This window comes from Pimephales promelas, chromosome 25, assembly GCF_988280905.1.
Source record: "Pimephales promelas chromosome 25, fPimPro1.hap1.1, whole genome shotgun sequence".
NCBI lineage: Eukaryota > Metazoa > Chordata > Actinopteri > Cypriniformes > Leuciscidae > Pimephales > Pimephales promelas.
This window is the reverse complement of record NC_142793.1, coordinates 6,636,282-6,658,161: the sequence shown is the minus strand read 5'-3', so window position 1 is coordinate 6,658,161 and position 21,880 is coordinate 6,636,282. Positions and strand designations below refer to the sequence as shown.

The 21,880-nt window shown below is 45.8% G+C and overlaps 2 protein-coding genes and 1 long non-coding RNA gene across 5 annotated transcripts; 2 read left to right on the top strand and 1 right to left on the bottom strand.

Annotated features, from left to right (window-relative positions):
• Nucleotides 1-1,237: 1,237 nt before the first annotated feature.
• On the bottom strand, nucleotides 1,238-6,394 carry LOC148964992 (uncharacterized). Of its 3 annotated transcripts, XR_016150716.1 has the most exons (8): nucleotides 5,367-6,394; nucleotides 4,293-4,451; nucleotides 3,995-4,186; nucleotides 3,707-3,798; nucleotides 3,567-3,605; nucleotides 3,223-3,408; nucleotides 2,971-3,095; nucleotides 1,238-2,816 (listed from the first exon to the last, which is right to left on the bottom strand). It is a non-coding gene; the product is annotated as an uncharacterized LOC148964992 (long non-coding RNA). The 3 variants fall into 3 exon arrangements; XR_016150717.1 differs by lacking the exon at nucleotides 5,367-6,394 and having other exon boundaries at nucleotides 2,971-3,118; nucleotides 4,293-5,119; XR_016150715.1 differs by lacking the exon at nucleotides 5,367-6,394 and having other exon boundaries at nucleotides 1,239-2,816; nucleotides 4,293-5,119.
• A 7,969-nt stretch (nucleotides 6,395-14,363) lies between these two features.
• Nucleotides 14,364-15,299, top strand: LOC148964991 (uncharacterized). The gene has a single exon (XM_089128022.1). The coding sequence runs from the start codon at nucleotides 14,364-14,366 to the stop codon at nucleotides 15,297-15,299; it is 936 nt and encodes a 311-aa protein (XP_088984148.1).
• A 2,564-nt stretch (nucleotides 15,300-17,863) lies between these two features.
• On the top strand, nucleotides 17,864-18,466 carry LOC148964990 (uncharacterized). Its single transcript, XM_089127696.1, has one exon. It carries the CDS (start codon nucleotides 17,864-17,866, stop codon nucleotides 18,464-18,466), a length of 603 nt encoding a protein of 200 aa, XP_088983822.1.
• Nucleotides 18,467-21,880: the final 3,414 nt, after the last annotated feature.

Below are 21,880 nucleotides of genomic sequence, written 5' to 3'. Positions count from 1 at the left end.
GGGAAAACAAAACAGGAAAAGGCATCTGGCTGTGAAAAAGGTAAGCATGTGCTCTGAGATAAAATACTAAAAAAGTACTAAAATAATCAGTGCTGGTCAATAAAATTTACAGGATAATTTGAACAAATAAGAAATTGACAGACATGTCAAAGATGTGAAACCTTTTATTAATTTTGGGCCATCAGCTAAATGTATCATGTCCAAATGATCCTCCATTTGTCATATTAATAAGAGTAGACCTAGATTCTTATGCCATGCCATAAAATACATTAAGTTATTAGTTAAGATATGTACAGCAATGCACATTTCATGGCAAAAAGCTTGATGTTATGCAGAGGAAATTACAAAAAGCAATATACAAGTGGCATCTGTTCCATTTAATCCTCTGTGAAGTCATATAATTAACTTTACAAATGTGAACAGACTAAAATCTAACAAATTCACAGAAAAGATTGTCACCCATCCTGTACTGGCCAAGTTCAGTTATTCAGTTATCAGCTACTTTTCATATAACTGGAGAATGTGTTGTCTTTTCATGCTCTTTTGTAATGATTTAGTTGATTTAATTCACCAAAGGATTATAAGTAAATCTTTTTCTGAACTCATTGACTAGGTGATCCATGTGATTGGATTTAAAGAGTAACAGAAAACAATGACTTTGAGATGAGATTTTTACTGAAACATTGAAAATTCTGTATGTTCTTTAAAGCCACCGAATGATGGATTCTCTAGTTATAAAAAAAGTTGCAATATCCAAACACGACCAATATAGGATGGATGACAAGATGTTCTAAGGTAAATCTAATTGAATGACCTCAGAACAATTGGACTATATACATATAAATTGCATAGCCCATATGTTTTTATTTCAGCCATCATTAACTTGAACTGATTTTTGAAAAAAAAGATACAGTTTAAGTGAATGGCGACTAAGTCACTCCCTATATATATATATATATATATATATGAAGAGTTCAGATGCAAAAGCCTCTATGTGCCATTTGAACTTTTCTTCTAGAATGATCATTTTTATCAAGCCTGTATATTTAAGTTCAGTAATTTCACTTAAATTGCAATGAAGATTGCCTATTAATTGTCATTTAAGTTAAATTACAGAACTTAAATATACAATCTTGATAAAAATGATCATTCTAGGAGAACATTTCAAATGGCACTTAGAGGCTTTTGCATCTGAACTCTTCATATATATATATATATATATATATACATATATACACATACATACTTGTTACCAACAGGTTACATGCTTATTCAAACCACAGTAATATATATATATATATATATATATATATATATACACACACACACACACGAGGTAGTTAATTTGGCCCAACTACTTTATTAAAAACTACATTAAACATAATTCCTGTTTTGATCAGATGCCTAGGAAACCAGCCTGTGGACGTGATGACATCATCAAAGTCATCAGTGCTGCAAAGGAACAGATTATTACAGGAACAAACATAGCAGTTCCCACAGAAAAGGTGTGGGCAGATTTAAGCAAACAACTAAATAACAAAGTTTCACCAAAGAACCTTTATACTATTGTGAAGACAAATAGGCACAATATATGGCAAATCCTTGAGCTAAGCAAAATCGACACAGATACCCAAGATCAAGGTCCAAACAGTGACAACTCACAAGAAAGCTCAGCAGATTTTCATTCAGCAGTGTCAAAGGCAGACAAAAGTCAATGCTACGACATTACATTTGAGATCAGTCTCTCTCATCAGAGATGGGTGGAAATCTGGCCTGAAAAGGTTGATTACAATGACAAAAGAGAATACACCATCCTGAAACGTGGTGCATGGACACACGTCTTGTATGAAGAGATATGGAAAAATATCAAGACCTCATGCACTCTTAGATTCAGAAGGGCAAAAATGTATCCAAATAATGCATCTCACTACATAGACATAATTGGGAACTGCACCGAGTGTGACGCACAATTGTCTATAACAGCAGAGAACATGCCAGTGGACAATGAACCAGTTGTGCTTCAATGCATAATCCGTAATGTTGATGAAAGTCTCCATACTGGCAAAGCAAAACGGAAGTTATCAGGGGATCTGAGAACACGTGTCTCTAAAGAACTCTGGGAAGGCCGAAAACCAGCACATGTATGGCGAGCAGCTGAGGCTTACAAAATGATGGATGTTGGTGACCCAGAGCCTAGCCACCTGCCAAATCTGGCAACATTAAGAAAAGCCAAACAAGAGATGGGTGACAAAGAACTTGGAGACAAAGACCCAATCATGTCATTGCATCTACTAAAATACAGTGTACCCCACAACGGAAGCATTCATGACATAGGCCTTGACAGGTTTTTTTGCCATTATTGGACCCCATCTCAGATGCAAGTGTATCAAATGAAATCCAAGTACTCTGGCTCATTTGTGAGTTTTGATGCAACAGGTACAGTTGTGAAAAGACTGAGAAGACCCTGTGGCAATTCTGGACATGTCTTCCTGTATCAAGGAGTTTTGTGTTCACAGGGAGATCATATTCCAGTAGTGCAAATGCTATCAGAGAGCCACACCATCAATTCTATTGCCAACTGGCTCACGGAATGGCAACGAGCAGGTGCTGCTGTGCCCAAAGAGGCGGTCTGTGATTTCTCCTTGGCTTTGCTTGGAGCACTGGTTAAAGCCTTCACTCCTTACCCAGACCTGAAAACATACATCAATCAGTGCTTTGGAGTGCTGGCAAGGAAACCCGAAGACTCAAAGCTACCACCTTGCTTCATCAGAGTAGATGTTGCACACTGCATCAAGCTCATTAGCCGGTGGGAATGCCTAAGACAAAGAGGAAACAGAGTTAGAGAATTCTATCTACGAGCCATGGCACAACTTTTACAGTCTGATACACTGGAAGATGCAAGAGAGCTCATTCATTCCATTGCAGTTGTTGCCTTCAGTGAATCAGAAGGAAACGATGACAAAGGTTTACCTGTTGCCTCGGAAACATGCAAAGCACAATTAAAGAGACGATTTGCAGAGGGAGTCTTGCCATGTGTCACTGAAGATGATCATTCAACAGAGGTGACGGGAGTCGAGGAGACACTCCCCACAGATCTGAAAACATGGGTTACAGAAATCTGTGAAGAAAGTAAGATGATTGCCGCACATCATGGTGACAGAGACAATCTTCATTTCCTTCCAGAGCTTGTCCCAAATATGATAAGAATGGCATGCTACCTACCCCTTTGGACAGCTGTGATGGTTCCACACTTCAAAAGCGTACACAACACAGCAAGCTCTGCAAATGTTGAGGCTGAATTTAAAAACATAAAACATGGCCTTTTCAAACATGAAAGCCTCCCCATCCGACTTGACCGTTTTGTCATACGCCACCTTGAGTTTCTTGAGGGAAACATGAGGATTTCATCTGCACCGGTGAACACAGAGCACATTGAGACAAAGAATCAGAAGACAAAAAGTGCCCACAGTGAGCAGGACACAGAAGTTAGGCAACAATTAGTGGAGGAAGACCCTGTTGAAAACTGGAAAGGTCTCGGTGTTCCTCCAAAAAAGCGACTGTCCTACCTGACCCCTTGCTCTGAGTGGTTGCATGCAGACATAAACCTGAAAAGAAAAAATACAAGAATTCATGTCTTGAAAAATGGGAACTACCAGGCTAATAAGCCCATCATGGTAGACAAAATGCTTGTAAGTGTAAATAATACCTGTGCCTTTGATTCCTTTTGCCAGTGCCTTTGCTCGGCATTCTGTGACAGCGGATCATTCTGTCATTATCTCGACAAAGAGCACTCAAAATCTGAAATGTTTGATTTGGTAAAGACCATAGTCACAAAAGGAGTTGGAAAAGATGCTTACGCAAAGAGGGCAAAAATGCTGTTGGATACATTTCAGTGTGTTCATCTAAAATCAGGTGTGAGGCAGGTCAATGCGGATTGCAATGTTGCTAACATAATTGAATCAACAATGAAGCAAATGCCAAGTGCAACACTTACAGCTGAGTGCTCTTCTCCATACTGCAGCCGAAATACCAAATCTTCAAGAACCATCTATCTCCTACCAGTCAATGTAGATATTCTACAAACTGGTGGACTGAAAAGCCTCCAAGCAGCACTGGAAGATGGGCTACATCTCAACAGGTCCAAGTGTCTGAAGCCACTGAAATCCCCCCAAGAGTGTCCAGATAGCTGGAAAATTAATGATGATCAATCAATGAAATTCCTCTGCAATGGCTCTGTCACACACAGATGCATACCTGGACAACTACTGTGCATTGAAACAAGTGATACTAACCATCCACTGTCTGAAATCCCTGTCGACATGGAGCTAGACAATCAGCGGTTCACTTTGCGAGGGGTTGTTGCATTCATTCCAGGACCAACCAGGAAATCTCTTGGACATTACGTGGCTTACTGTAGGAGAAACTCTTTTGCCTGGGAGAAATATGATGACCTGTGTGACCATGTAAAAACAGTCTCAGCAAAAACCAAAATACAACCCCATGTGATGTTGTTCACAAAGGAGGACTAAAACCATTGATAAATGGACAATTTCTTGGACTGGTCTCTGCAGAAATTAGTTCATAATCAATAAGAGAATGGTCTATATTGTTTTTCTATTTAATCTACATTATCTATATTCACATTATTCCTGTTTTAACAGTTCCATGATTTCTTGAACAGAAGTTATATATTTCTTTAGTAAATGTTCTGTTCTGTTATTTGTACCCAGATCTATTCATTTTAACACTTCTCTTGAAAACAGTTTTGTAGTTCTCTTATTTTATGGTTCATTAAAAAAATATTTGTAAATTCTTCACAGAAACCGCTCTGTTATTTTTACATTCATCTTTGCATTTAAAAGGAAACCAGTTTGGATATGTTGTCTGCTCAGCTGAGAGAGAATGAGAATGAGAAACTTTAACCAGGTGGTTTGCTGGTATTAAATGAATACTCTTCACCCACACAATGAATACAATCTCGTCTTTCTTTGTTTAGTGCGGTGAAATGACTGGGAAGATGTTAAACCAGCTAAGAACAGCAAACTAACAAGTAACAGCCCTTCGATTAGTTGCTTTAAAAACATTTTAAACAAACAGAAACACTGCTCACATGTCTTTGGTTCACGTTCTCCTTCAGAGAATACAATTCTCTGATAATTTTATCATATTCAATATAGGCCGAGGCCTAGATATGGCCAAGATAATAGCCTACACGTATAAAACTAGCCTAAACTTTCATCTGATAAATAATGCTCGATTTGAATAAAAAAAACATAATAGGCTAACAAAGGAGATTATTATTACAAAGTTTTAAAAAAACTGACACACGTGCATTTTTAAGTGATTCGGGTCACTCAATCACATACCGTTTTTTTTTTTTATCTTGAGCTTGACGAAGTCTCCGTATCTAAAGAGGAAGAAAGGAACAATGACAGCAGCCGCGGCCCTGTGCGAGCACAAACGCACCAGACAGGTTTGTAGACGAGATGGAGAGCGCGGCTTGCTTTCGTGACGTCACTCATCAGTACTCCTCCAAAGATTTTGGGATGTCTGAAGAATTGTATAATTTATTATGGTTCTTTCTACGGCACAAAACAGCACAAATCGAGCACAAACAAAAGGCACCGTTTTGGGGCGATTTAGACGAGGTGGGGTGGAGAGTGACGTCACTGTCCCGAATCCAATGTTTTATTTCTAAGGAGGGGAAAAATACACAATGTTCATCGTAACGGCACAAACCGGCACAAATTGAGCACAAACAAACGTCACAGTTTTGCAACGATTTAGAACAAATGGGGTGGAGAGTTATGTAACTGCTTAAAAAGTTTTTTTTTTAAATATGTTTAAGAGGGGATCGTAGTTGCAATGTTTCTTTCAATGGCACAAACCGGCACAAATCGAGCACAAACAAACGACACCGGTTTGGTGCGATTTAGACGAGGTGGGGTGGAGAGTGACGTCACTGCCCCGAATTATATTTGATATTTCTAAAGGAGGGGATATAGATACCATGTTAATTTTAACGGCACAAATCAGCACAAACCAAGCACAAACGAAAGACACATTTTGTGTGCGATTCAGAAGAAATGGGGTGGAGAATGACGTCACAGCTCCCGAATTAAATTTGCTATATCTGCGAAAGGAAAATGGATACAATGTTTGTTTTAACGGCACAAACCAGCACAAACAGAGCACAAACGAATGACACTGGTTTGGAGCGATTTGAACGATATGGGGTGGAGAGTGACGTAACACAACCAAAAAAATAATCATCAATATCTCAAACTCCAAACCAGCACAAATGTTCGTTTTTACGGCACAAATCAGCACAAATACAGCACAAACCATTGGCATAGTTTTGGAGATTATTTCGTTTTATGGGGTGCCAACTTCACGGAGGTCTTTAGAAGGCACAGCAGAAATGTGATGTCGAACCAACTAAAGCCCTAGGAGGAGTTTGTTAAAGTACGGAGTGTGTAAATCGTCCCAAATCGGTCGCCAAATTCAAAATGGCGGACTTCCTGTCGAGTTTAGGTTATGGGTTCTTGAGGCTTTTTTGTGCGTCTGGTCATGGTAGATGTACCACAGAAATTTCGTACATGTCGGTCAAACAAGCGGCGGGGGCTGCTTCGTTAAAGGTCACTTCCTGTCGCCAGCAGGTGGCGCTATGACTGTGGGTGAATGTCGGCATGTAGATTTGTTCAGGGCGGGACTCTTGTCAAATGTGTAAAATTTCGTGCAGATCTGGGCATTTACAGCCAAGTTACTACAACTTCCTGTTTCATGGCGAATCATCGACGCCACGGACACGCCCATTGACGAAAACGCGCAGATAGCACAACTTTACATCATCAATGCCTTTAGAAGGTACAGCAGAAATTTGAAGTTGATCCGACTAAATCCCTAGGAGGAGTTCGTTAAAGTACGGAGTGTGTAAATCGTCCCAAATCGGTCGCCAAATTCAAAATGGCGGACTTCTTGTCGAGTTTAGGGTATGGGTTCTTGAGGCTTTTTTGTGCGTCTGGTCATGGTAGATGTACCACAGAAATTTCGTACATGTCGGTCAAACAAGCGGCGGGGGCTACTTCGTTAAAGGTCACTTCCTGTCGCCAGCAGGTGGCGCTATGACTGTGGGTGAATGTCGGCATGTAGATTTGTTCAGGGCGGGACTCTTGTCAAATGTGTAAAATTTCGTGCAGATCTGGGCATTTACAGCCAAGTTACTACAACTTCCTGTTTCATGGCGAATCTTCGACGCCACGGACACGCCCATCGACGAAAACGCGCAGATAGCACAACTTTACATCGTCAATGCCTTTAGAAGGCACGGCAGAAATTTTAAGTCGATCCGACTAAATCCCTAGGAGGAGTTCGTTAAAGTACGGAGTCTGTAAATCGTCCAAAAATGGCCGCCAAATTCAAAATGGCGGACCTCCTGTCGAGTTTAGGGTATGGGTTCTTGAGGCTTTTTTGTGCGTCTTGACATGATACACGTCCCCACCAAATTTCGTGCATGTAGGTTGAACGTGGACGAGGGGCTAATTTTTTCCAATTTTCTAGGTGGCGCTAGCCTGCCATTTTGCCCCGCCCATCCGCGAAACCCACAAAATACGAAATTTTTCACCAGTCCTGACATGTGTGCCAAATTTGGTGAGTTTTTGAGCATGTTGCGGCCCCGAAAATGGCACTTACTTTGCAGAAAAAAGAAAAAAGAAAAAAAAAAAAAAATTAAAGCTGCAAGCAGCGATGGGCGGGCCCTCGCACCTGTAGCGCGTCGGGGTGTGAGGTGGCCACTTTGCATATTTTGCAGCTCAGCTGTTGTGGCTGTGAATTTGCTACGCTGCTTCATTAAAGGTCACTTCCTGTTGCCAGCAGGTGGCGCTATGACTGTGGGTGAAAGTCGGCATGTAGATTTGTTCAGGACGGGACTCTTGTCAAATATGTAAAATTTCGTGCAGATCTGGGCATTTACAGCCAAGTTACAACAACTTCCTGTTTCATGGCGAATCATCGACGCCACGGACACGCCCATGGACGAAAACGCACAGATAGCACAACTTTACATCGTCAATGCCTTTAGAAGGCACAGCAGAAATGTGAAATCGATCAGACTAAATCCCTAGGAGGAGTTAGTTAAAGTACGTAATGAGTAAATCATCCAAAACTGGCGGTAAAATTAGCAATGGCGGACTTCCTGTCGAGTTTAGGGAATCGCTCCAAGAGACTTTTCTGTGCGTCTGGACATGGTAGATGTACCACAGAAATTTCGTACAGGTCGGTCAAACATGCGGCCGGGGCTGCTTCGTTAAAGGTCACTTCCTGTTGCCAGCAGGTGGCGCTATGACTGTGGGTGAATGTCGGCATGTAGATTTGTTCAGGGCGGGACTCTTGTCAAATGTGTAAAATTTGGTGCAGATCTGGGCATTTACAGCCAAGTTACTACAATTTCCTGTTTCATGGCGAATCATCGACGCCACGGACACGCCCATCGACGAAAACGCGCAGATAGCACAACTTTACGTCGTCAATGCCTTTAGAAGGTACAGCAGAAATTTGAAGTTGATCCGACTAAATCCCTAGGAGGAGTTCGTTAAAGTACGGAGTGTGTAAATCGTCCCAAATCGGTCGCCAAATTCAAAATGGCGGACTTCCTGTCGAGTTTGGGGTATGGGTTCTTGAGGCTTTTTTGTGCGTCTGGTCATGGTAGATGTACCACAGAAATTTCGTACATGTCGGTCAAACAAGCGGCGGGGGCTGCTTCGTTAAAGGTCACTTCCTGTTGCCAGCAGGTGGCGCTATGACTGTGGGTGAATGTCGGCATGTAGATTTGTTCAGGGCGGGACTCTTGTCAAATGTGTAAAATTTCGTGCAGATCTGGGCATTTACAGCCAAGTTACTACAACTTCCTGTTTCATGGCGAATCTTCGACGCCACGGACACGCCCATCGACGAAAACGCGCAGATAGCACAACTTTACATTGTCAATGCCTTTAGAAGGCACAGCAGAAATTTTAAGTCGATCCGACTAAATCCCTAGGAGGAGTTCGTTAAAGTACGGAGTCTGTAAATCGTCCAAAAATGGCCGCCAAATTCAAAATGGCGGACCTCCTGTCGAGTTTAGGGTATGGGTTCTTGAGGCTTTTTTGTGCGTCTTGATATGATACACGACCCCACCAAATTTCGTGCATGTAGGTTGAACGTGGACGAGGGGCTAATTTTTTCCAATTTTCTAGGTGGCGCTAGCGTGCCATTTTGCCCCGCCCATCCGCGAAACCCACAAAATACGAAATTTTTCACCAGTCCTGACATGCGTGCCAAATTTGGTGAGTTTTTGAGCATGTTGCGGCCCCGAAAATGGCACTTACTTTGCAGAAAAAAGAAAGAAAAAAAAAAAATAATAATCCTAACAGTTTCAATAGGGTCCTCGCACTGTTAGTGCTCGGGCCCTAAAAATAATCCTAACAGTTTCAATAGGGTCCTCGCACTTTTAGTGCTCGGGCCCTAATAATCCTAACCGTTTCAATAGGGTCCTCGCACTGTTAGTGCTCGGGCCCTAAAAAAATAAAATAAAATTAAAGCTGCAAGCAGCGATGGGCGGGCCCTCGCACCTGTAGCACGTCGGGGTGTGAGGCGGCCGCGTTTCATTTTCTGCAGCTCAGCCAGTGCGGCTGTGCATTTGCCACACTGCTTCGTTAAAGGCCACTTCCTGTTGCCAGCAGGTGGCGCTATGACTGTGGGTGAATGTCGGCATGTAGATTTGATCAGGGCGGGACTCTTGTCAAATGTGTTAAATTTCGTGCAGATCTGGGCATTTACAGCCAAGTTACTACAACTTCCGGTTTCATGGCGAATCATCGACGCCACGGACACGCCCATCGACAAAAACGCGTAGATAGCACAACTTTTCATCGTCAATGCCTTTAGAAGGCACAGCAGAAATTTGAAGGCGATCCGACTAAATCCCTAGGAGGAGTTAGTTAAAGTACGTAATGAGTAAATCATCCAAAAATGGCGGTAAAATTAGAAATGGCTGACTTCCTGTTGAGTTTAGGGCATCGCTCCAAGAGACTTTTCTGTGCGTCTGGACATGGTAGATGTACCACAGAAATTTCGTACATGTCGGTCAAACATGCGACGGGGGCTGCTTCGTTAAATGTCACTTCCTCTTGCCACTAGGTGGCGCTATGAATGTGGGTGAATGTCGGCATGTAGATTTGTTCAGGATGGGACTCTTGTCCAATGTGTAAAATTTCGTGTAGATCTGGGCATTTACAGCCAAGTTACTACAACTTCCTGTTTCATGGTGAATCATCGACGCCACGGACACGCCCATCGACGAAAACGCGCAGATAGCACAACTTTACATCGTCAATGCCTTTAGAAGGTACAGCAGAAATTTGAAGTTGATCCGACTAAATCCCTAGGAGGAGTTCGTTAAAGTACGGAGTGTGTAAATCGTCCCAAATCGGTCGCCGAATTCAAAATGGCGGACTTCCTGTCGAGTTTAGGGTATGGGTTCTTGAGGCTTTTTTGTGCGTCTGGTCATGGTAGATGTACCACAGAAATTTCGTACATGTCGGTCAAACAAGCGGCGGGGGCTGCTTCGTTAAAGGTCACTTCCTGTTGCCAGCAGGTGGCGCTATGACTGTGGGTGAATGTCGGCATGTAGATTTGTTCACGGCGGGACTCTTGTCAAATGTGTAAAATTTCGTGCAGATCTGGGCATTTACAGCCAAGTTAGTACAACTTCCTGTTTCATGGCGAATCTTCGACGCCACGGACACGCCCATCGACGAAAACGCGCAGATAGCACAACTTTACATCGTCAATGCCTTTAGAAGGCACAGCAGAAATTTTAAGTCGATCCGACTAAATCCCTAGGAGGAGTTCGTTAAAGTACGGAGTCTGTAAATCGTCCAAAAATGGCCGCCAAATTCAAAATGGCGGACCTCCTGTCGAGTTTAGGGTATGGGTTCTTGAGGGTTTTTTGTGCATCTTGATATGATACACGTCTCCACCAAATTTCGTGCATGTAGGTTGAACGTGGAAGAGGGGCTAATTTTTTCCAATTTTCTAGGTGGCGCTAGCGAGCCATTTTGCCCCGCCCATCTGCGAAACCCACAAAATACGAAATTTTTCACCAGTCCTGACATGCGTGCCAAATTTGGTGAGTTTTTGAGCATGTTGCGGCCCCGAAAATGGCACTTACTTTGCAGAAAAAAGAAAAAAAAAAAAAAAAAAAATAACCCTAACAGTTTCAATAGGGTCCTCGCACTGTTAGTGCTCGGGCCCTAAAAAAAAATAAAAAAAAATAACCCTAACAGTTTCAATAGGGTCCTCGCACTGTTAGTGCTCGGGCCCTAATAATCCTAACAGTTTCAATAGGGTTCTCGCACTGTTAGTGCTCGGGCCCTAAAAAAATAAAATAAAATAATCCTAACAGTTTCAATAGGGTCCTCGCACTGTTAGTGCTCGGGCCCTAAAAATTATTGTCACCAGGTGACAAAGTGAGGAACCATGAACGCGGTGTTGTTTCCATGGGGAGCTAATTTAATGTGACACCCCGCCGGTTGCCCCATGAAACAGTTCGGCTGGATTCCGCAAAGGAGAAACGAGCGGCAGCTGTGAGATGGGCGGAGATTGAATCATCGCGTTCACGAGGGGGATCATAAAAGCGGATGTTTGAGTGAAGAGCAGGGTGTGGCAGGGGACAGAGGAACCCACGGCAGGGAAGGAGCCTGAACACAGCAGTTTAACCCCGGATAGAGAAGGAGAGACAGCAGTAACAGTTAAGTGCTATTGGAGATCCTCATTATCTGACTCTGGTCTCATACCGTTATCAGTGATCAGCGAATTTGCCGATTGAGGTCTTCTGTTTGATCTTGTGGAAACCTTTTTATGGCAGTGATGTGTGCGTAGTATACTCTCCATACAGTGTGGACACGCTGTTTCCATTTGGCACGAGAGGAGTGAGCTGGCTGGGATTACGAGTGGAGATCTTATTCACTGCGAGTGGTGTGAGTTGCTGTGCCTAGTGTGAAGTGACTATTGTGGAGTGATCACATATGATTATTTGAAGTGATTGACGGTTGCACTGAGGTGAGGATTGTTGTGTCTGTTCGTGCCCCCAGCCGTCTTATTCCAGAATTAACCCCTTACTGTGTGCGTTGAGTATGCACTGTGCAGGAGTGTGCCTCCGGTCTATCCAGTGTGAAGAGGAGTCGTGAAATGTTTATGCACTGCTGTCTGACTTCCCTGTCCTAAATAAGAACCAGCATCTTTCCATTGAGCCTCTCATATTGAAAGCCTGAATCTGTCCACCGAGTCTCTCATGCTGAAGCCAGCCACCTGCTGTGAGTACGTATATACTATTGACTCAAAGATGAATTGTGGAATGTTTATGCACTGCTGTCTGACTTCCCTGTCCTAAATAAGAACCAGCATCTTTCCATTGAGCCTCTCATATTGAAAGCCTGAATCTGTCCACCGAGTCTCTCATGCTGTAGCCAGCCACCTGCTGTGAGTACGTATATACTATTGACTCAAAGATGAATTGTGGAATGTTTATGCACTGCTGTTTGACTTCCCTGTCCTAAAGAAGAACCAGCATCTTTCCAGTGCGCCTCTCATATTGAAAGCCTGAATCTGCCCACCGAGTCTCTCATGCTGAAGTCAGCAACTTCCAGAACAGTATCTGCTCTATACTTACCCCTGGCTGTCCGAAGAGGAACTGCCGTGTGAATTCCAGAACAGTATCTGCTCTATACTTACCCCTGGCTGTCCGAAGAGGAACTGCCGTGTGAATTCCAGAACAGTATCTGCTCTATACTTACCCCTGGCTGTCCGAAGAGGAACTGCCGTGTGAATTCCAGAACAGCATCTGCTCTATACTTACCCCTGGCTGTCTGAAGAGGAACCGCCGTGTGGATTCCAGAACAGTATCTGCTCTATACTTACCCCTGGCTGTCCGAAGAGGAACTGCCGTGTGAATTCCAGAATAGTATTTGCTCTATACTTACCCCTGGCTGTCTGAAGAGGAACTGCCATGTGAATTCCAGAACAGCATCTGCTCTATACTTACCCCTGGCTGTCTGAAGAGGATCCGCCGTGTGAAATCCAGAACAGTATCTGCTCTATACTTACCCCTGGCTGTCTGAAGAGGAACTGCCGTGTGAATTCCAGAATAGCATCTGCTCTTTACTTACCCCTGGCTGTCCGAAGAGGAACTGCCGTGTGAATTCCAGAACAGTATCTGCTCTATCCTTACCCCTGGCTGTCTGAAGAGGAACTGCCGTGTGAATTCCAGAATAGTATTTGCTCTTTACTTACCCCTGGCTGTCTGAAGAGGAACTGCCGTGTGAATTCCAGAATAGTATTTGCTCTATACTTACCCCTGGCTGTCTGAAGAGGAACTGCCGTGTGAATTCCAGAACAGCATCTGCTCTATACTTACCCCTGGCTGTCTGAAGAGGAACTGCCGTGTGAATTCCAGAATAGTATTTGCTCTATACTTACCCCTGGCTGTCTGAAGAGGAACTGCCGTGTGAATTCCAGAACAGCATCTGCTCTATACTTACCCCTGGCTGTCTGAAGAGGAACTGCCGTGTGAATTCCAGAATAGCATCTGCTCTTTACTTACCCCTGGCTGTCCGAAGAGGAACTGCCGTGTGAATTCCAGAACAGTATCTGCTCTATACTTACCCCTGGCTGTCCGAAGAGGAACCGCCGTGTGAATTCCAGAACAGTATTTGCTCTATACTTACCCCTGGCTGTCTGAAGAGGAACTGCCGTGTGAATTCCAGAATAGTATTTGCTCTATACTTACCCCTGGCTGTCTGAAGAGGAACTGCCGTGTGAATTCCAGAACAGCATCTGCTCTATACTTACCCCTGGCTGTCTGAAGAGGAACCGCCGTGTGAATTCCAGAACAGTATCTGCTCTATACTTACCCCTGGCTGTCTGAAGAGGAACTGCCGTGTGAATTCCAGAACAGCATCTGCTCTATACTTACCCCTGGCTGTCTGAAGAGGAACCGCCGTGTGAATTCCAGAACAGTATCTGCTCTATACTTACCCCTGGCTGTCTGAAGAGGAACTGCCGTGTGAATTCCAGAACAGCATCCGATCTATACTGACCCCTAGCAGCCAAGAAGAAGAAACATCCAGTTTTAGTTTATGAAATTTTAATTCAATAAAATATTTTTACATTTGATACCTTGTTTGTGGTCGTGGTGTTTCTGGGTAACTCCTTGAGGTGGTACGCCCATAGGGGTGGTCTGTAACAGGGGGGGCCATCCCGACCTGTGACAGAATTGGCGTAGTCGGCAGGATAACCACCTCGGGTTGAGCGACCAGAGACACCCGATGGCAGATGAAGAGTTGCCAGCGTTCCGGCCTCAAGTCACGCCCATTTTTATGGGAGCCCCATGGGCACGAAGGTATGGAGGATCAGGGTCAGAGCTGAGCTTGTCGGAGTGGAAAGCCCAAGTTGAATATCTGGCAGGGCTCCAGGGGCTAAGTGCCTCCCAGACATTGCAGTTTGTCCTAAATTCACTTGAGGGGGAGGCCCGGAGGGAAGTACAGGCTGCGCCAGAAGGGACTCGGGCTACGGCACAGGCGGTCTTCGATTTCTTGACTGGACAGTATGGCGATGTTACTCCTGTAGCCGTCCTCCGGACTCAGTTCTTTAATTGTAAACAAGGACCCCGGCAAACCCTACGGGCCTATGCTCTGCAACTACGGGAACAGTATACCAGGCTGAAGGGGAGGCGCGACCATGGTCTGGGAGGGGAAGAGACCCTGTTGCGCGATCAATTCCTCCTGGGACTTAGGGAAGGCCCCATTCGTCAGAGTTTACGGATACAGCTCCGCCGAAATCCCGAATCGACGTTCGAGGAGTTGCGGAGAGAGGCGCTGGCTTTGGAACTGGACCATGCGGAAGCGGTGGACCCCTCTGTTTGTATGGCTGTCGGTGGGGCCCGGGATTCAGTCTCGGCTGGGCCATCCGATTGGAAGCAGACCTTTCGGGCTGAACTCATGAAGGACGTCCAGGAACAAATGACCGAGCTGTCCAAGACTATTTTGGAGGAGTTCCGTCGAGACCGGCCAAGTCCATTGCCCTTGCCTCGAGAGCGTTCTTACTCCGACGGGAGTCGAGATAGAGGGAGACGTCTATCCCGGCCTGCGGGGCCTAGGTTCCAGTGGGATGACCAGGGTCGCCCAATTTGCAATAACTGTGGAGAGTCTGGACATTACCGTCGCCAGTGTGGCACTCGCCGCAGCTCACAAGGGGGTTTTTAGAGTCACCGGCCACTGTGGGTCAAGTGGTCGGGACCCCCTTAAGTGACCCTTCTTTACCTTCTTCCCCTAGAGATCGGCTAGTCGGGCATTGCCCCCTTGTGGAGGTCCAGGTGAATGGCATTAACGTCCAGTGCCTGGTTGACACCGGATCCCAAGTCACCCTATTCTCTGAAAGCTTAAGTATAGAGCAAACACACGTATTTTCTACACATGATGAGGATTATGGCCGCACCGCCATCGTGAAACATCAGATCCCTACGGGTGATGCCGCACCAAGCCGGGAGCGGTACCGGCCTGTGCCACCAACCCTCTATTCCGAGGTTCGTACCTTGTTGAAGGGGATGCTGGAGAGAGGGGTCATCCGGGAGAGCAGTAGCCCTTGGGCGGCTCCGATCGTCTTGGTGCGAAAGAAGACCGGAGCTTGGAGGTTCTGCGTGGATTACCGCAGACTGAACCAAGTCACCAAGAAGGATGCCTTTCCACTACCGCGGATCGAGGACTCACTAACCAGCCTGACACAAGCCGCGTGGTATTCCACCTTAGATCTGGCCAGTGGATATTGGCAGGTACAGGTGGAGGAGGAAGACCGAGAAAAGACTGCATTCACCACCCCTTTCGGGCTCTTCGAGTGGGACCGGATGCCGTTCGGCCCTTGCAACGCTCCAGCTACCTTCCAAAGGCTGATGCAACGGTGTCTGGGGGGCCAGTTAGTAGATTCCACGTTGGTATATCTAGATGATGTCATTGTTTACTCTCCTGACTTCGCATCCCATCTTCAGCACTTGGAACGAGTGTTTCAGGCTATGGAGAAGTACGGACTGAAGTTGCAACCAGATAAATGCCAGCTATTTCGTAAGGAAGTGAAATTTCTGGGCCACTGTGTAAGTGCCTCTGGAGTCTCGGTGGACCCAGAAAAAGTGTCCGTTGTACAGGAGTGGGGTGTACCAAAGACAGTGCGACAAGTGAGGTCCTTTTTAGGTTTCGTGGGGTATTATCGGCGGTACATTAAGGGTTTCTCTAAGATCGCTAGACCATTAAATCAGCTCCTTGCGGGTACAGGCCGTCCCCGTGGTCGCGGGTCCCCTCCTGTTGCTTGGGACTCCGCCTGCGATGTGGCCTTTCGGAGGCTCAAACAGGAGCTGCTTCAGGCCCCCATTCTGGCCTATGCGGACTTCACCCAGCCGTTTATTCTATATACAGATGCTAGTAACCTCGGCTTAGGAGCAGTGCTGGCCCAGCGGCAGCAGGGAGTGGAACGAGTCATTGCCTACGCAAGCCGAAGCCTTCACCCTGCTGAGCGAAATGATTCCAACTACAGCTCATTTAAAATCGAATTGCTGGCTATGAAGTGGGCAATGAGCGAGAAATTCAAAGACTATCTATGGGGAGCGAAGGTACTGGTGATAACGGATAATAACCCACTAGTCCACTTGCGGACAGCCAAATTGGGGGCAGTCGAACAGCGCTGGGTAGCTCAACTGGCTAATTATGATTACGAACTTCAGTATCGGCCGGGACGGGAGCACACTAATGCTGATGTAATGTCCAGACTTCCAGGGGCCGAAGGCCGGAGCGTCCCAATGGAGACCAGGGAGGAGCGTGATGAGGGACTCATGGTAGGAATTGTGGAAGCACCGGGCCTCCAGCCGGAGGAAGCCCCCGTTAGTTGGGGCTGGGACCCCGAGCGGTGGAAGGGACGGCAGGCGGCAGACGCTGGGCTGCTGGCAATACGGTCCTGGTTGACACAGGGGCTGCAGCCGGAGAGGACAGAACGCCGGGCCCAGACGTGGGCGGTGAGAAAACTCTTGGGGCAGTGGGAGAGGCTCTATCTGCGGGATGGGGTGGTCTGCCGGACCATCCAAGATGCCGAGCGGGGCGAAGCAGTCTGCCAGGTGGTTGCACCGGAGGGCCAGGTTCAGGCTCTTCTGCAAGCTTACCACACTCAGTTGGGACACCAAGGGCAAGAGAGGACGCTATCTTTGCTGCGAAGGCATTTCCATTGGCCAGGGATGGAGGCGTCCGTCAACTTATTCATCCGGGACTGCCCACGCTGCACGCTCTTCAAAACAAGGAAGGAGGTGAGAGCCCCACTGGTCCCGATACGAGCCAAAGCCCCTCTGCACATCGTGGCTATGGACTACCTGACACTGAGTCGACCGGCGGACCGTATTCAGAATATCCTGGTGGTAACTGACCTGTTTACAAAATACGCTTGGGCCATTCCAACTTTGGACCAGACTGCCGTCACCACCGCAAATGCCTTGTGGAGGACAGTATTCCAGCCGTTTGGGTGCCCAGAGACCCTTCATTCGGATCAAGGGCCGAACTTTGAATCAAAGGTTATTCAGGAACTGTGCCAGCTCTATGGGTGTAAGAAGACCCACACCACGCCGTACCACCCTCAGGGAAACGGGGGATGTGAGCGGTTCAACCAGACCCTGTTGGGCTTATTGGGAACACTGGACACGGACCGTCAGAGTAACTGGGTGGATAATCTTCCCGCTCTGGTTCAGGCTTATAACAATAGTGTTCACAGTACAACTGGGTACGCACCGACGTACTTGATGTTTGGGAGACATGTACGCTTGCCCACGGATTTGCTGCTTGGGACGGCAGCGGCAGGGGAAGTTATGAGCCTGACTGATTGGGCCGGCAAGCACCATCAGCGACTTCATTCGGCATACGAAGAGGTCACTAAGAGAATAAACACAGCTGCTGCTAAGAATAAGCGTTTATATGACCGGACATCACGAGAGGCCCCACTGTTGCCCGGGGAGAGAGTTTTGCTGCGGGACAATCGGCGCCAAGGAAAGGGCAAGCTGAGCGACCGGTGGGAGGCTCAGCCTTATGTGGTGCAACGCCAGCAACGTCTCGACCAGCCGGTGTACACCATTCGTCCAGAGGGGAAGTCTGGCCCAGAGCGGGTCATACATCGGAATCTAATCCGACCCTGCCCGAACTATCCAAAACCTGTGGTGGAGGCTCCCTCCGATCCGGTGGCACCCCAGCCACCCTTAGTAGGCTGGGCAGTTGTTCCGAGAGCTCCAACTATCGAGCCAAGGGGGGTAGATCCTGCCTCCCCTCCGAGACGATCTCAACGGGAAAACCGAGGACAACCCCCGGAGAGGTATGGGGACTGGGTCTCGAGAATTGGTTCTAGGGACTAGAACAGACTGGTGGGGGAGGATGTCACCAGGTGACAAAGTGAGGAACCATGAACGCGGTGTTGTTTCCATGGGGAGCTAATTTAATGTAACACCCCGCCGGTTGCCCCATGAAAAACAGTTCGGCTGGATTCCGCAAAGGAGAAACGAGCGGCAGCTGTGAGATGGGCGGAGATTGAATCATCGCGTTCACGAGGGGGATCATAAAAGCGGATGTTTGAGTGAAGAGCAGGGTGTGGCAGGGGACAGAGGAACCCACGGCAGGGAAGGAGCCTGAACACAGCAGTTTAACCCCGGATAGAGAAGGAGAGACAGCAGTAACAGTTAAGTGCTATTGGAGATCCTCATTATCTGACTCTGGTCTCATACCGTTATCAGTGATCAGCGAATTTGCCGATTGAGGTCTTCTGTTTGATCTTGTGGAAACCTTTTTATGGCAGTGATGTGTGCGTAGTATACTCTCCATACAGTGTGGACACGCTGTTTCCATTTGGCACGAGAGGAGTGAGCTGGCTGGGATTACGAGTGGAGATCTTATTCACTGCGAGTGGTGTGAGTTGCTGTGCCTAGTGTGAAGTGACTATTGTGGAGTGATCACATATGATTATTTGAAGTGATTGACGGTTGCACTGAGGTGAGGATTGTTGTGTCTGTTCGTGCCCCCAGCCGTCTTATTCCAGAATTAACCCCTTACTGTGTGCGTTGAGTATGCACTGTGCAGGAGTGTGCCTCCGGTCTATCCAGTGTGAAGAGGAGTCGTGAAATGTTTATGCACTGCTGTCTGACTTCCCTGTCCTAAATAAGAACCAGCATCTTTCCATTGAGCCTCTCATATTGAAAGCCTGAATCTGTCCACCGAGTCTCTCATGCTGAAGCCAGCCACCTGCTGTGAGTACGTATATACTATTGACTCAAAGATGAATTGTGGAATGTTTATGCACTGCTGTCTGACTTCCCTGTCCTAAATAAGAACCAGCATCTTTCCATTGAGCCTCTCATATTGAAAGCCTGAATCTGTCCACCGAGTCTCTCATGCTGTAGCCAGCCACCTGCTGTGAGTACGTATATACTATTGACTCAAAGATGAATTGTGGAATGTTTATGCACTGCTGTTTGACTTCCCTGTCCTAAAGAAGAACCAGCATCTTTCCAGTGCGCCTCTCATATTGAAAGCCTGAATCTGCCCACCGAGTCTCTCATGCTGAAGTCAGCAACTTCCAGAACAGTATCTGCTCTATACTTACCCCTGGCTGTCCGAAGAGGAACTGCCGTGTGAATTCCAGAATAGTATTTGCTCTATACTTACCCCTGGCTGTCTGAAGAGGAACTGCCATGTGAATTCCAGAACAGCATCTGCTCTATACTTACCCCTGGCTGTCTGAAGAGGAACCGCCGTGTGAAATCCAGAACAGTATCTGCTCTATACTTACCCCTGGCTGTCTGAAGAGGAACTGCCGTGTGAATTCCAGAATAGCATCTGCTCTTTACTTACCCCTGGCTGTCCGAAGAGGAACTGCCGTGTGAATTCCAGAACAGTATCTGCTCTATCCTTACCCCTGGCTGTCTGAAGAGGAACTGCCGTGTGAATTCCAGAATAGTATTTGCTCTTTACTTACCCCTGGCTGTCTGAAGAGGAACTGCCGTGTGAATTCCAGAATAGTATTTGCTCTATACTTACCCCTGGCTGTCTGAAGAGGAACTGCCGTGTGAATTCCAGAACAGCATCTGCTCTATACTTACCCCTGGCTGTCTGAAGAGGAACTGCCGTGTGAATTCCAGAATAGTATTTGCTCTATACTTACCCCTGGCTGTCTGAAGAGGAACTGCCGTGTGAATTCCAGAACAGCATCTGCTCTATACTTACCCCTGGCTGTCTGAAGAGGAACTGCCGTGTGAATTCCAGAATAGCATCTGCTCTTTACTTACCCCTGGCTGTCCGAAGAGGAACTGCCGTGTGAATTCCAGAACAGTATCTGCTCTATACTTACCCCTGGCTGTCCGAAGAGGAACCGCCGTGTGAATTCCAGAACAGTATTTGCTCTATACTTACCCCTGGCTGTCTGAAGAGGAACTGCCGTGTGAATTCCAGAATAGTATTTGCTCTATACTTACCCCTGGCTGTCTGAAGAGGAACTGCCGTGTGAATTCCAGAACAGCATCTGCTCTATACTTACCCCTGGCTGTCTGAAGAGGAACCGCCGTGTGGATTCCAGAACAGTATCTGCTCTATACTTACCCCTGGCTGTCTGAAGAGGAACTGCCGTGTGAATTCCAGAACAGCATCTGCTCTATACTTACCCCTGGCTGTCTGAAGAGGAACTGCCGTGTGAATTCCAGAACAGCATCCGATCTATACTGACCCCTAGCAGCCAAGAAGAAGAAACATCCAGTTTTAGTTTATGAAATTTTAATTCAATAAAATATTTTTACATTTGATACCTTGTTTGTGGTCGTGGTGTTTCTGGGTAACTCCTTGAGGTGGTACGCCCATAGGGGTGGTCTGTAACAGGGGGGGCCATCCCGACCTGTGACATTATCCTAACAGTTTCAATAGGGTCCTCGCACTGTTAGTGCTCGGGCCCTAATAAACTGAATAAACTCATAGTGAGACACAGTATAGAGATATGCTTAAAATTGTATTGATTTTTTTTAAAGGAATAATGCTATTCTGATAATAATATCATTGTTTTAGATTAAATAATTATACAAAAATATCAGTAACACTTTAATTAAAGCCTTTATACATATTGCATTATAAAGGTATTTTTAATGCATTAATTAAATATTGTTTTACTCATTATAATGCATGTATGATCTCATCAGTAATTGTAACCAAGACTTTAACACATTATAATATTATCTATTCATTTTCACACTCATGACAAACAACCAATTTCAGATGTAACAAGATATTTTAAGTATTATAATACATTTTAAATGTGGTTGCAATTATTTAAGAAAATATATACTGCATTATAACATACATTATGAAAACCTTTATAATGTATCGTACATTAAGGCTTGAAGTAAAGTTTTACCACAACATCTAATCATCAAAATAACCATTTATTATTAATAAATGTTGTTCTTGTTTCAACTGTAAAACACTTTCTGAAATCTAAATTGTATTTATTATTAGGTGATTAAATGGACAGACTTACTGATCACCAGTTTAGTTCCTCCACCGAATGTCCACCACAGTGATCCAATCTAATGAAACACTCGTACAAAAACCTCTATTCCACTCGAGTGAACACACACTCCAGCAGAGAGAGAGAAACAACACTTCAACACACTGATATTAGAAGATCCTCAGCTCTTCTCAACACTCACTCATTCAGATTTGACTAAATGCTTTCTGATATAACACTGTTTAAAGAAATATATGGGATGAGCTGTGACCTCTGAGGTGACCTT

What these genes read in the sequence shown, in the direction of transcription:
- LOC148964991 (XM_089128022.1), top strand. Translation starts at nt 14,364, where the DNA reads ATGGCAGATGAAGAGTTGCCAGCGTTCCGGCCTCAAGTCACGCCCATT.
- LOC148964990 (XM_089127696.1), top strand. Translation starts at nt 17,864, where the DNA reads ATGTTTGGGAGACATGTACGCTTGCCCACGGATTTGCTGCTTGGGACG.